The sequence below is a fragment of the Tachysurus vachellii genome, chromosome 25, assembly GCF_030014155.1.
Source record: "Tachysurus vachellii isolate PV-2020 chromosome 25, HZAU_Pvac_v1, whole genome shotgun sequence".
Lineage (NCBI taxonomy): Eukaryota > Metazoa > Chordata > Actinopteri > Siluriformes > Bagridae > Tachysurus > Tachysurus vachellii.
In genome coordinates this window covers 13,724,041-13,739,982 of record NC_083484.1, presented here as the reverse complement: position 1 = coordinate 13,739,982, position 15,942 = coordinate 13,724,041, and the positions used below count along the sequence as shown (strand labels likewise).

Here is a 15,942-nt window from a genome sequence, read left to right as displayed (position 1 = left end):
CTTGACTCCTAATAAACAGCCATTATTATCTCTTGTGCACTTTACATGCCTGAACACTGTGAATGACAAATTCCAGTCACCTTGTACTAGAACTGTACACTCTATTTATTAAAACTGTTTCTTGTATTGTACTAACTGTTAATTATTTCTGTGTATTAAGTGTATGGCACTTACTTAGTGTTCTGTGATATTGGGCACTAACATTTTTTTTTCTTTTACCTATGTAGGTAAGTCGCTCTAGATGAGGGAATCTACCAAATGCCATAAATGTAAACTGTAGTACATAAATGTAAATGAGACACCAACATCACCCACACCAAGGGCAATACACCAACATCACCCACACCAAGGGCAATACACCTAGAGTCACCAATCTATCTGCATGTTTAGAGTGAAGTATAAAGAAGCTCACAGGCACATGAGGAGGACATGTGAAACGCCACACAGACAGAAACCTGAACTCAGGATTGAACCTTGAGCTCGAACTGCAGTCATCATAACAAAATAAAATAAAAATAAAAACAGTAGCACGGAAAAAAGACCCTGAATTCATACTGATGAATTATATTGCAGCTATATATCGAAGATGATGATGATGATGACGATTAAGATGATGATGATGATGATGATGATGATGACGATTAAGATGATGATGATGATGACGATGATGATGATTATATCATAATTATTATTATATTATATTATTATTATTATTGTATTATAATATTATATAATATATTTGTAATTATTTTTGTAATTTATATTATTATATTATATTATATTATATTATATTATATTATATTATATTATATTATATTATCATTATTATTGTATATATTATATTATTATTATTATTATTATATCATTAGTATTTGTATATTATTATTATTATTATTATTATTATAAGAAGAAGAAAGATCATAGTGAATTCATAATTAATTCATGAATAATCGAATAATATTGAATGATTTTAAAAAAAATCTAAATATTACTTATAAATCCGCCTGAACCTAAAGTAAGTATTTACTTTTATTTATTAGTTTTTACTATATATTTTGTTCCAGGTTTTAACGTCGTGCAGCGATTGTGTTTCCGGGAACGTCACTTCCTTTCCGAGCAGACGCCGACGTCACCCTACCGACAGGTTAGTGAGTTGGAGCTTCTCATATTCGTTTATAAAAATGTCTGGATATTAAAGTGTGAAACGTGAAGAGATTCGGGCTGTTGTTCCTCTCCCCTGGTCTCAGTGTCGGTCAGTTGTGTTTGTTGGGCTTCTACAAAGCTTCCTGTCCTCTTCAGATATGTTTGTTAATGAATGATCAACACTGAACTCACTGCTTCTCCATGTTGAATAAACGTTTCCTCTTTCCAAAATAGTGATCTAGTCTGATCTAGTCTGATCTAGTCTGATACAGTCTGATCTAGTATCTAGTCTGATACAGTCTGATCTAGTGTCTAGTCTGATACAGTCTGAGCTAGTATCTAGTCTGATACAGTCTGATCTAGTGTCTAGTCTGATACAGTCTGAGCTAGTATCTAGTCTGATACAGTCTGATCTAGTGTCTAGTCTGAGCTAGTATCTAGTCTGATCTAGTGTCTAGTCTGAGCTAGTATCTAGTCTGAGCTAGTATCTAGTCTGAGCTAGTATCTAGTCTGAGCTAGTATCTAGTCTGAGCTAGTATCTAGTCTGATACAGTCTGATCTAGTATCTAGTCTGATACAGTCTGAGCTAGTATCTAGTCTGATCTAGTATCTAGTCTGATACAGTCTGAGCTAGTATCTAGTCTGAGCTAGTATCTAGTCTGAGCTAGTATCTAGTCTGAGCTAGTATCTAGTCTGAGCTAGTATCTAGTCTGATCTAGTCTGATACAGTCTGATCTAGTATCTAGTCTGATCTAGTATCTAGTCTGAGCTAGTATCTAGTCTGAGCTAGTATCTAGTCTGAGCTAGTATCTAGTCTGATACAGTCTGATCTAGTATCTAGTCTGATCTAGTATCTAGTCTGAGCTAGTATCTAGTCTGATACAGTCTGATCTAGTATCTAGTCTGATCTAGTATCTAGTCTGATTTAGTATCTAGTCTGATACAGTCTGATCTAGTATCTAGTCTGATACAGTCTGAGCTAGTATCTAGTCTGATACAGTCTGAGCTAGTATCTAGTCTGATACAGTCTGAGCTAGTATCTAGTCTGATACAGTCTGAGCTAGTATCTAGTCTGATACAGTCTGAGCTAGTATCTAGTCTGATCTAGTATCTAGTCTGATCCAGTCTGATCTAGTATCTAGTCTGATCTAGTCTGGTGTTCACGAACTGTTTACTGCTATGACGTGTTACTGGTCACAAGTGCCTGGAAAAAACTGATCAGCTGTTTCAGACACCAAGTTATGGTTGCTAGAATGTTCTGGGAAAGTTTGTTTTGGTTTTGGTTTTCCAGGAACATGTTATTTATGTTGAGAGAACACCTAAGGGCATGTGGTAGCCTAGTGTTTAAGGCAGCGGTGTCCGATCTTATCCCGAAAAAAGGGCACGGTGCGGGTGCTCACACGGATGAGAGTGTGTGTGTGTGCCCTGCGATGGGTTGGCACTCCGTCCAGGGTGTATCCTGCCTTGATGCCCGATGACGCCTGAGATAGGCACAGGCTCCCCGTGACCCGAGGTAGTTCGGATAAGCGGTAGAAGATGAATGAGTGAGTGAGTGAGTGAATGTATTAATATAACGAATGCTGACTTTGGTAATCAAAATCGAACATTCAAGAATAGTTATAAAACGGTTCGCAAAAGAAACCAAGGGATAAACCAAATGCTATCATGCTTTTTTTTTTTTTTATTGGGGTTGTAGAAATTATAATTAAGTCATAATTAAACCCATTTCTCACACTCATTTCTCAGATGTCTTGGATCCGGGAAGGAGAACTAAACCTTCTTGAAAGGTTCTCTGCCAACATCCTAAAGGTGATGTTATTTACTCTTGTATTATCCTTCTGCTTTTAGTCATGGTACGAGAATTATAGTTCTTTTTATTCAGACAGTCCATGACCTGCGCCTTGACATGGTGGTTGTGGTTTAATTTTTTAATATCATTTAAATATTTTGATTAAATTCTGATGTTCTTTATTGATTTAACGCATTAAAATTCCAAAAACGTTGGAATACAAACATTATAAATCTAACATTTAGTCCTTAAATGCTGGACCAACATTAAATCTAATTCCACTTGTGGCTCATTTCTCTTGACCGTGTGTTTTTTAGACACGTTTAAAACGTATAAGACGTTTTTAGATTTTGTTTCTCTCACCTGTTTACCTTGACGGCTCGCACTTATTGGTTTGCAGGCAGGACCGATGCCCAGACATGTGGCTTTCATTATGGACGGGAACAGACGTTATGCACGTAAGAGACATGTGGAAAGACAAGAAGGCCACACTCAGGGCTTCGACAAGCTGGCTGAAGTGAGTTCACTAGCACTTAGTCAAGCAGTTGAGTTTATTTCAACTTTATAGAACCTCTAATACAAGAAACCTCGAGATTCGAAAGGACGGCTTGAAATAAAACACTTCGAAATGCTGGTATCGGAAAATCTTACTTCACATTGTACAGTATTGCATCACCACACTGTTTGATTAGTTTCCTATAACAGCACATCCCATGGATTTTATCAATTCAATTCAATTCAATTCAAGTTTATTTGTATAGTGCATTTTACAATGGACATTGTCTCAAAGCAGCTTTACAGAACATAAACATAGAACAGAAGATAAACATAAGGAGAAATATAAAGAATTAATATAATAAAAATTCAAAATATATATAGTTCACAGTATGTATGTATGTATGTATATGTATTTATCCCCAATGAGCAAGTCTGAGGTGACTCAGGCAGCAGTGGCAAGGAAAAACTCCCTTAGATGGTAAAGGAAGAAACCTTGAGAGGAACCAGACTCAAAGGGGAACCTCACCCTCATATGGGTGACACTAGATGGTGTTAATACAAATATAGTCAGATAAGTGTTGTATTGGTGTAGGGATCACATGGAGTTCATGTTCTAACAATGACTAAAATCATAATCGCAGTCATTTTAGCTGAAAATTTCCATTCATTCCATTTTATTTGCATATAATTTTTAATCCACTGTTTAAACTGATTAAGGTTACAGTATGTTGTATTTAATTCATTGAGAAAGCATATTTAATATGTACAATAACCAGGCAACTGATATTTATTGATGAGTATTATTACAATATTAAATAAATGAATTATAATTTTTTCTTTTTTTTTGGATAATACTACCACATAGGGGGCACGGTGGCTTAGTGGTTAGTACGTTCGCCTCACACCTCCAGGGTTGGGGGTTCGATTCCCACCTCCGCCTTGTGTGTGTGGAGTTTACATGTTCTCCCCGTGCCTCGGGGGTTTCCTCCGGGTACTCCGGTTTCCTCCCCCGGTCCAAAGACATGCATGGTAGGTTGATTGGCATCTCTGGAAAATTGTCTGTAGTGTGTGATTGTGTGAGTGAATGAGAGTGTGTGTGTGCCCTGTGATGGGTTGGCACTCCGTCCAGGGTGTATCCTGCCTTGATGCCCGATGACGCCTGAGATAGGCACAGGCTCCCCGTGACCCGAGGTAGTTCGGATAAGCGGTAGAAGATGACTGAGAATACTACCACATTGTGCTGTGTTTTTTTTTTTTTTTTTTTTTTTTTTTTTTTTTCTTCATGAAATACACGAAGATGTAAATACATTCAGATCTCTAACAGACATGCTAGAGGTGTCTGTAGAAGGAAAACTTTCTGAAAACCAAAAACCTTGAGATTCAGAATTAATCCCGTCCTCTTCTGAATAATTCCTGATAGCGTGATTATAAATCGTAACAGTGTTCAGGTGTAGACGAGTAAAGGTTAAGTGTTTTGAAGGGATCTTCACAATGAGCAGGTTGTGAGTGAATCCTGGGTTGAGCAATAGGACAGTCTTTATGATTACAGCAATAAAAAGGAACAAAACTTAAACATAATCTTTATATATGCTTCGGTTCTCTTCCTCAGACGCTTCGCTGGTGTCTAAACCTGGGCATTCATGAGGTAACGGTGTATGCCTTCAGCATAGAGAACTTCAAACGCAACAAAGAGGAAGTGGACGGTTTGATGGAGCTGGCTAAAGAGAAGTTCCTCCGGCTACTCGGAGAGCAGTAAGTCTGACAAAATGGACATGGTGTGCAATAAATATTAGGGTGAATACTTAAATTTTTATTTTATTCATTCTAGGGAGAACCTTGAGAAGCACGGTGTGTGTGTTCGGGTTTTAGGAGACCTCACGTTACTGCCTGAAGATCTCCAGAGGCTCATTTCCAAAGCCGTGGTTTCGACTCGAGCGTACAACAAGTAAGAACATAACTGTGAACTAGATTTGTAAAGTTCGTCATGACAAACTTTGATGTTGGCTTTGACGAGGCAAGTATTTGCAAAGGCCGGCGCTTTTTGGAGGCGAGTGGACATAAGGGACAGTGTTACTTTTGGAGGCAAGTGGACAGAAAGATAGGGTGCCAAAACATTTGGAGGCAAGTGGAGACGAGCATGTGATGTCATCTGAATACTCCTGAGGAAGTTTCCCTCATTGTTCTGAGTGTTTTGATATGTCAAATGTCCATGTTGTAAAAAGTTTTTTGAGTTTGCATATACAGTATTGGGGGCGGGGGCTGTGGCAAAACCGAAAGGCCAGTCGGTACACCAATTTAAAACCCTAAAGGAGCTGGCCGAGTTTGGTGTAGATAGTTTGAAAGCTTGCCGAGTTATAAACCTCCAAAGTTTATAATGGGAGTCTATGGGAAAAAAGGCCATTTTGGCCGGTACCGGAAGTACTGGTACTCGGATCGCTTAGAAAAGTAATAGCAACAAACTTCAGACCTTCAGGGTCTACAACATATCCGTATTTGGTTCATGTGGCTCAAGTCCTAGGCCGCATTAAATTTTATAAATTTTTGTCTAAGCTTAAATAAGAAAACAGAATGTTGGCTGAGAAACAAAGCCAACATAATAAGAGACCGAGACTGTTATATTAGTTGAATTTATCACTACCTGATGTTTTTACTCGATGAAAAAGAACTATTTTTGCAATGAGAGAAATAATCTTTTTACTTCATTTGCTCCTTGAAAATAGTCCATCAGGAAAAATGTTTGTTGTCTGAAATGTACCACTTTGGAAGTCTATTTTGATCTCTTGCTATGGTTATACAGGAGACAACTAAAAACTCAACCTTTTTTAGTTTTTGTGTTAATATACTGTAAATAAAATTAGTTTTAAGTATTTGGGGTCAATCGTCCAGTGTGACAGAAGATTGTCAGCAAGAATCAAAGGAAATGTGTGGAAGACGGTAGTGAGACCAGGTCTGCTGTATGGGTTAGAGACTGTAGCAGTGAGGAAAAGACATGAGGCAGAGATGGAGGTAGCAGTGATGAGGATGTTGAGGTTCTCTTTAGGAGTGACGAGGATGGACAGGATTAGGAACGAGCACATCAGAGGGACAGCTCAGGTTGGGTGTTTTGGGGACAAGGTCAGAGAGACTAGATTGAGATGGTTTGGACATGTACAGAGGAGGGAGATGGTTATATTGGTAGAAGGGTGTTGGAGATGGAGCTGCCAGGTAAGAGGTCAAGAGGAAGGACAAAGAGAAGATATATCGTCGCTGTCAGACGGAATCCTCGTATCTCCAAAACCGTTATTTTTCAGGAAATTAAAAAAAACGCCGTAACTTATCTGCAGTGCACAGGGTTTAGTCCGCGTTGCAGTGGATTGTCTTGCGCTAAATTCCTGTCCTCAGACGAGCACCAGAACTAGCGGGGGTCAAGATTTTGTTTTTTCTTTGAGCCCAGTGTTTTGAAGACATTTACCTTAGAAGACGTGTTGATTCGTTGCGACTCTTCTTGAGGAGAAATATGCCGTGAAGCTCTCCCGCGGAGTGAGGAAGAGGTGGACAGTTGAAGTGTCCAATGGAGTTATGAGATTTGCGCTCAAACTATTTTCAAGACTTTAGATTGGTTAATAACTTGTAAAAATAACAGACCCACGTGGGGACTGACCAATAGCATCGATATGTGAAAAAATATGAAATTGACCAAATTTGGACATACGAGGTTTCCGCCCGACAGCGACGATATGGACGTGTTAAAAGAGGACAAGATGGTAACTGGTGCGAGAGTAGAGGATGCCGAGGATAGAGTTAGGTGTAAACAGATGATTTGCTGTGGTGACCCCTAACGGGAAAAGCCGAAGGTGGAAGAAGAAGATACTGTAAATAAAATTCACGCAGTGAAAATCCTAATTCACTGTGGAAAGTACGTATAAGCTACATGTGCTTCATTTCATGGTGACTTTATCTAAACCAGTGGTCTTCCCTATTTTTTTCATGTGAGCCACACTGATAGGACAAAGTCAATAGGAGAGCCACTTTCACCGCAAAGTATGCCAAGTTATTCAGTCTTAAATCGCTTATCTGCTTAAATACAATGTACAATATTGCAATACAATAATTACTCGAGTTGCGGATGACGCATGCTCCCCATCAGTTACCTCTTTTGTCACTGTCACATTGCTTTGTTGCTGTTCATTTTGTGCGCGGGATTGTTTGATAAGAAATCGATCCATTTTTTAGTCCGTGTGTACAGTAAACACAAGTTGTTAACTAGCATGAAACACAAACTAGCTTCTGGCAGGCCGCCAAAAACTGGCAATTGCGCAGAACGCAGTGAATCAGTGACGAGTCAAATAATATATATAAATATATATTATTATTTGTAATAGAGCACATTCGTTTTTCTATGCTTCCCTGATTGTTTTTAATGTTATTTAAATGAAAAATAAATTTTAACCACATGAATCATATCATCGTATAATTTTCTGCCATGCGAGCCGCATATTAAAGCTTGGCGAGCCGCAGGAGGCTCGCGAGCCGCGCAATGAGTAACACTGATCTAAAGTCTTTGGTCTCTTTGATCAGTGAAAAAAAATTCTGGAAGAGATGATTTTATTAGGTTGCATTCAGCTACAGAAGCAGTCATTGGACCACAAGCGTGTCTTCATTATGTGGGAATTTCATTTGTGCTTCGTTTTTTCCCCCTCATAGGTGTTTTTTAAATGTTTGCTTTGCGTATACATCAAGGCATGAAATCGCGAACGCAGTCAGAGAGATGGCTTGGGGAACCGAGCAGGGCCTCATAAAGTCCAGGTAATTATTTTTTCTCCTCACAAAATTCTCATTGCTGTATAAATAAAACATAATTGGACTTCTATAATCATAAACGTTCACAATTTTCCCCGTGTTCTATCTAGGCAGCATTTTGCTCCAGAGATAAAGGTCTTAAGGTCATAAGTGTGTATCACAGTAATTCTAGTGAAACTGATGTCAGATTTTCGGTGCTGTATGCGATAGGAAGGTGATGTCATGGCACAGTGAGATGCTTATAACAGTTATAACGTATCGTAACATAAGATAGCTTAAGATAGCTAATCAAATTGCTTCTAGCAACCCAACTATAGAATTCTTCAAATTCAGGGTCAGAAATAGACAGAGGAATGTAATTTTAGTTTTACTGCAGGAAGAAGAGCAAGATGAAGTGACAGATTCCACAAGTAACACATTATGCTTCTCTCTCTCTCTCTCTCTCTGTCTCTCTCCATCTCTCTCTCTCTGGCTCTCTCCATCTCTCTGTCTCTCTCCATCTCTCTCTCTCTGTCTCTCTCTCTCCCCCATCTCTCTCTGTCTCTCTCCATCTCTCTTCGACTCTCTCATTTCTTTCTCACTTTCTGTCTTGCTTTTTCTCCCTCTTTTTCTCTCTTGCACCTTTCCCATTCCCATTATCTCTTATGTACTCTCTCTCTCTCTCTCTCTCTCTCTCTCTCTCTCTCTCTCTCTCTCTCTCTCTCTCTCCCTTCTACTTTCTCATTTCTTTCTGAATTTCTCTCTTCTTTTCACTCCTTCTTTTTTCTCTTGCACCCTTCCCTTTCTCTCTCTCTCTCTCTCTCTCTCTCTCTCTCTCTCTCTCTCTCCCTTCTACTTTCTCATTTCTTTCTGAATTTCTCTCTTCTTTTCACTCCCTTTCTTTTTTCTCTTGCACCCTTCCCTTTCTCTCTCTCTCTCTCTCTCTCTCTCTCTCTCTCTCTCTCTCTCTCTCTCTCTCTCTCTCTCTCTCTCTCTCTCTTCTACTTTCTCATTTCTTTCTGAATTTCTCTCTTCTTTTCACTCCTTCTTTTTTCTCTTGCACCCTTCCCTTTCTCTCTCTCTCTCTCTCTCTCTCTCTCGCTCTCTCTATTTCTCTCTTCTTTTCACTCCCTTTCTTTTTTCTCTTGCACCCTTCCCTTTCTCTCTCTCTCTCTCTCTCTCTCTCTCTCTCTCTCTCTCTCTCTCTCTCTCTCTCTCTCTCTCTCTTCTACTTTCTCATTTCTTTCTGAATTTCTCTCTTCTTTTCACTCCCTTTCTTTTTTCTCTTGCACCCTTCCCTTTCTCCCTCTCTCTCTCTCCCTTTCTCTCCCCCCCCTCTGCCTAATACTCTCTCTTTTCCACTCCTCACTTTCCTTGTAGCTCTCCGCCCTTTACTCCCTTTGCTGTAGCTCTATGTATCTTTCTCTTTTCTTCTCTGTATCTCTTTTCTAGTTATTTATTTATCCATATACACGCCGAGAGCTTTGTCAGAGCTTGTAATCATATATCAGTCAGAACAGAATTCGGATCTAAACCCACTCCATTAGCCACTTCGTTACTTTCTGTAACTGAGTTTTATATTCATTCACCTGCTGTGTGCTTGTAGACCAAATTAAAGCCTGGGGAAACTGTAATAGCTCTCAAACTCATTATGCTTTACACAGCAATCCACAATCCATCTTTTTAAAACCTATTATTTTAAATGCTTTATAAAAACCCCATTCAAGTCACACAGATAAAATGACACTTTTTAGGTGAGATGGCACGTTGAGTTCCCTCTGAGTGTCTGAGTGTAGAAACACGGTTTGGAATATCTGCCCATTTTCCTGTATTGGGCTCAAATGTGTATTATGAGTTGAATTTAACATACTGTCTGTGCATGCATACTTGGTTCATTTTGCTGTCATGTGTGTTTTTTTTTTTTTTTTTTTGCTAGTGACGTATCAGAAGCGTTGTTGAGTCAGTGCCTGTACACCAGCAGCTCTCCTAACCCCGATCTCCTCATTCGTACGTCTGGAGAGGTTCGCCTCAGCGACTTCCTGCTCTGGCAGGTACGTACTGTACTGTACATACAGTGCCTAAACGATCGATGATGCATGATCCACCTTCCACTGGCTTTACCCAAGATTAGCCCCGACCAAACTTTGATGTTGGCTTTGACGAGGCAAGTATTCGCAAAGGCCGGTGCTTTTTGGAGGTAAATGAACATAAGGGTCAGTGTTACTTTTGGAGGCAAGTGGACAGAAAGATAGGGTGACAAAACATTTGGAGGCAAGTGGAGACGAGCATGTGATGTCGTCCAAATACTCTTGAGAAAGTTCCCCTCATTGTTCTGAGTGTTTTGATATGTCACATGTCCATGTTGTAAAAAGTTTTTTGATTTTGCATATTTTGGGGGCGGGGCTGCAGCACAACCGGAAGGCCAGTCGGTACACCAATTTAAAACAATTTAAAACTTTGTTCAGAGTATCACCCTAAAGGAGCTGGCCGAGTTTGGTGTAGTTAGTTCAAAAGCTTGCCGAGTTATAAACCTCCAAAGTTTAGAATGGGAGTCTATGAGAAAAAAGGCCATTTCGAGACCCGGTACCGGAAGTACCGGTACTCGGATCGCTTAGAAAAGTAATAGCAACAAACTTCAGACCTTCAGGGTCTACAACATATCCGAATTTGGTGCATGTGGCTCGAAAGCCCTAGGAGGAGTTACTATTTATATATTTTTGTCTAAGCTTAAATAGGAAAACAGAATGTTGGCTTCTACAAAGCGACATAATGAGCAGAATATTTTAGTTTAGATGTAAAAAGATTCTCTGGTCCTTAGAGGGCGTTAGTCTGACGTGAACATACGTTCTCACAGGTAACACCAGAATCCTAACGAAGCAGCCGATTGTTATGACTGTCAGCGAGAGCTGCTGAAGTAGAGCAACCGTTGGTGAAGTGAAGTGAAGTGTGTGGCCTAGGAGACAAACTAAAGTTGTACTGAATTTAACTTTATGCAAATGAGAAGCAAAGCGATGTGGTGACTGCCAATGAGCTTTATGACAGTAGGACTTCATCTTTTCCTTCATCTTTATTGTGTTCTTTTAAAGTTTCTGATCACCCCGAAGTCTTTTATCCCTGTTATACCATTGCAATAGGATAATATTCATAATGTTATGTTAAATAAGGAGTAACATACTGAACATTTATCCTGTTATCACTACACTCTGTGGTCACACGAAAGTTTGTGGAAACCTGACCCTCACAACCGAATTTGCATGTTGAACATCACATTCCAGACTTAGTCCTAGTCCTTCCTTTGCTCTTATAATAAGATGATCTGGGAAGACTTTAGACTAGATGATAGACCAAGGCTGTGGGGATTGGTGTTCGTTCAGCTACAAGAGCTTTGGTGAGATCAGACACTGGGGTTGGGTGAGGAGGTCTGGGGTACAGGTTTGTACCCCAGGTGAATGGGAGCAGGTTTGTAGCTCCGGTGAATGGAAACTGTAACCTGTTACTACAGCACACAATGACATGCTCACTCACTCATTTTCTACCACTTATCCGAACTACCTCGGGTCACAGGGAGCCTGTGCCTATCTCAGGCGTCATCGGGCATCAAGGCAGGATACACCCTGGACGGAGTGCCAACCCATCACAGGGCACACACACACACACTCTCATTCACTCACGCAATTTTCCAGAGATGCCAATCAACCTACCATGCATGTCTTTGAACCGGTGGAGGAAACCGGAGTACCCGGAGGAAACCCCCGAGGCACGGGGAGAACATGCAAACTCCACACACACAAGGCGGAGGCGGGAATCAAACCCCCAACCCTGGAGGTGTGAGGCGAACGCGCTAACCACTAAGACACCGTGCCCCCACACAATGACATGCCCTACAGTACAATTGTACGTCTTCAATGTTGTAGCAATAGGTTTGGGAAGAGCGTCCTATGGCTATGATGGAGTGTCCATGCTGTATAGTGTTTAAATATTTGTTCCATAATCAGCCTCAGTTTCTCGTCTCACTTAATGTTCACAAGACAGTGGCAGAGACGTTACAGCTTGACCTCTGACTATTACAACACACTAGACATAACATGAGCATTATAATGTAATCCTTGCAGACAGAAATAGTGTCAAACCTGTTGTTACAAAAAAAAAGAATCTCCTGACCAATCAGAATGGATTATTCTACAGCATTGATGTATAACGCTATTTAAATGTTATAATAATATATAAATATGAAATTATAGACTGTAAATATAATATTTAATCAACAAGTATTTTGATCAAGTGTCATTAAAATAGCTGACGCTATTTGTGTTATGGGATGAAGTAATGCTCTTTTTCACTGTTTTTTTTTTTTTTCTTTTCCGCAACAGACGTCACACTCTTGCGTAGTATTTCAGTCTGTCCTTTGGCCAGAATACTCTTTTTGGAACCTCTGCGAAGCGGTTTTACAGTACCAGCTGAATTATCGCTCTATCCAGGTAAGACGACAGCCTGGAACATTCTTCACGAATTTCAGGAGTAATTTAAAATAAACCAGGTTACAAATTATTGTAAATGCACCTAGAGGGCTAACGAAAATAAGTAAAAGAATGCTGGTATCATTAAAGAGGGATAGACTTTTAAGTTGGCCATTGTTAATAGAGAGTATTTCAAGAGCCACAATTTATTTTTAGAATTTATAGTGTTTAGATCCTTGCTATGGACCCAGAAGTACAAATAAAAGTCACTGTACAGTAAAGCTAATTCAATGAAATTTTAAAGGACTCAGAAAGAGAAAGCCCTGGTGGCCAAACGTCTTGTAAGTTAGCCGACGTTGTGCGATTTTGTTTTATCAACATTAGTGCCGTCACATTGCATGCATTTGGCGTCAGCTGGGAAACGGCTTATACTTCCGGTTAGTATTTTTAAAAAAAAAAAAAAAAAGCAAACAAAAGTTAGTGTTACTTTTGAGACAATACGACCCTTCTGAAATTCAATCATTCATTTTCTACCGCTTATCCGAACTACCTCGGGTCACGGGGAGCCTGTGCCTATCTCAGGCGTCATTGGGCATCAAGGCAGGATACACGCTGGATGGAGTGCCAACCCATCACAGGGCACACACACACACACTCATTCACTCACGCAATCACACACAAGGGACAATTTTCCAGAGATGCCAATCAACCTACCATGCATGTCTTTGGACTGGGGGAGGAAACCGGAGTACCCGGAGGAAACCCCCGAGGCACGGGAAGAACATGCAAACTCCACACACACAAGGCGGAGGCGGGAATCGAACCCCCAACCCTGGATGTGTGAGGCAAACGTGCTAACCACTAAGCCACCGTGCCCCCCCTTCTGAATTTCAAACACTAAACATTAAGAGTGCATAGTGTAAGTGCAAACTGTATACGAAATCATTCAGGACACAGCTTTAGTTCACAATTTATATCTTTCCATTTCCTAGGCTTACTTGTCAAAGATTTTAGGGCACAGTTTTAACACAGAGCTGGAAATTATGCAGATGATGATGTGGTTCTATTTTAAACTAAATTTAAGATCATTTTAGATCTTAGGAGATTTTGTGATGTAAGACTGTTACATGAAGTTAATACATATCAAGCATATTGATGAACGATTTGAAGTGAGCTCAACCCAAATAAAAAAACTGATCCAATTCAACCTAACATGGCCACTAATGTACATACGTTATGTTATGTTATGTTTTAGAAAGCACGGGAGCAGCATAGAGAAGCTGAAGCAGCGCAGCAGCTGGAGTCTGACCGCTCATGTGTGGCTGAACTTCTCCAGCAGGGTGGAAATGGCAAACCCGTCGACGTCCGAGCCCGTCATGCAGCACTGCTGAGCTACACGGTCAGCCGAGAGGAGAGAGTGAGCCGCTTCCTCAGCGTCCTCCAACAGAAAAAAGACACATACTTCGAGCATATGAGCAACCCAACTGCTGTTGCTTAAAGCTTCTATTGTTCGAAACGGTCCAGTCCTGAAGCGCTTAAACTGCTTCCAACACATCTTGTTCGTTTTGCCGGCTAATTCCGAACCCTTCATTGAGTTTACTCAGTTGTGTCAGATCAGGGATGTGCCGTGTAGCGCTGTGGTGCTGGATACAACATGGCTGCCTGTAGATGTGGTTCTAAAACCACGAGCATGAAAAGACTTTTATATTTGTTTTTTTTTTTTGTATATAGTCTCAATGATAAAGACGGTGTACCCCGTTTTATGGGGACGCTAGCTATTTAAAGTTGTCTCAAAGGTGGTCGCCAACATTAGGTACGTGAAACTGTTTCAGGGTCTTTGAGGTGTGCGTCTTAAATCACATACTAGAACATACTATTATATTTTATTTTAATTAACCATCTAGTATATTCGTGCTGAGGAATATGAACAAAATATGTTTTTTTTTTTTTTTAATAAATATAATTGGCAGTTGTCCCATTATGCACCACAGAAGCAGAAAGATCTATAGCTAATAAAAACATGGCCACTAATGATGGCTTTTTGTGTGTGGTGCTACTTTTGTCTCTGTCTCCAAACTGCTAGTGTGGATTCTATCTCTCAGCTGTCAGTTATATTAGCACTAGCCAACTGCGGCCATCTGTAAGCTCATGTATGCACGAGAGAGCAGGTAGTATAGTCTCCTTGCCAAGTAATGCAGCATGAGCATGAGTTTGAACCGGTATGTGCAATCTTATATCTTATACCGTCCCCAGTTGATAGATGGCGTGTGATGAAGAAGAGTTAGAGAGTGGGTGGGAATTGGCAAATGACCAATTAGGAAAATATGGCATGAAAGAGAAGGCAGATTTTGCAAGATATTCAAACAGAAGCCTGAAATAAAAGAAGCTATTTGGATCTACTTCATGGCTCTTTTGCATATTATAGTTTTATTACAGATCCATAAACACTTTTAAACATTAAAATAAAAGTTAAGTTACATAGTTAACTTAAATATATGAATTAAATTCACTTTCACGATCACAATTTACAGGCTAATCTTTTAGACTACTATATAGTAATGTATGTTTTTTAAGTTGATATACTTTATTCGCGATTTGAGACACAGCTATGGACCAAGTTCACTGGACACCATGGTTACACCATTAGTGGAATTTTTGCTTAGTGATTTTCTAGGCAAACCAGTGCTGCCACTTCCTCAAAGGGCTCAAAAATGTAGACTGCTTGAGATTAATGTGACCACTTGTGTATTTAAAACAAATGTCTTACTAAATAAAAGATAAGACACTAAATTTAAGACATGTATTGTTATTATTTTTTTTTTTTTTTAATTCTTTAGGTTCTGAAGAAATTTAGGAAAAGTTTGGAATTTAAAAGATTTTCAAGAGGAATTTAAAATATTCTGTCAAATATGCGTATAAGAAAACTAGCAATAAAGTCAAGAAAGTGTCTAAAATAATCTGTTTTATGTAAGGAATGTGATCTGAGTCGTAATAGAAAAGGCAGGTTTGCGGTCCTTGTGAACACCTCTGTCTTCACATTTGCATCAGGGTTGACCTCAATTATGAACCACTGGGATCCAACTAGGACTTTTACTTCATCATAAACCGATAAGGGACAAAGGTTTAAAGTAGCCATTAACATCCATAACATCTTCAATGCTTTGGCATTGATTCACTGGAACTGTCCTAGAAAGAAGATAAAAAATTTTTATTGGTGTTTGGGGGCACGGTGACTTAGTGGTGAGCACGTTCGCCTCACACCTCCAGGGTTGGGGGTTCGATTCCCGCCTCCGCCTT

At 39.7% G+C, this 15,942-nt stretch overlaps 1 protein-coding gene across 1 annotated transcript; it reads left to right on the top strand.

The window, feature by feature from the left end:
* The first annotated feature begins 1,085 nt into the window (after positions 1-1,085).
* On the top strand, positions 1,086-15,389 carry dhdds (dehydrodolichyl diphosphate synthase). The gene is made up of 9 exons (XM_060862158.1): positions 1,086-1,144; positions 2,890-2,952; positions 3,333-3,449; positions 5,040-5,182; positions 5,259-5,375; positions 8,114-8,215; positions 10,125-10,239; positions 12,559-12,666; positions 13,901-15,389. The coding sequence occupies exons 2-9, from the start codon at positions 2,890-2,892 to the stop codon at positions 14,141-14,143; spliced, it is 1,008 nt and encodes a 335-aa protein (XP_060718141.1). The 5' UTR covers positions 1,086-1,144; the 3' UTR covers positions 14,144-15,389.
* Positions 15,390-15,942: the final 553 nt, after the last annotated feature.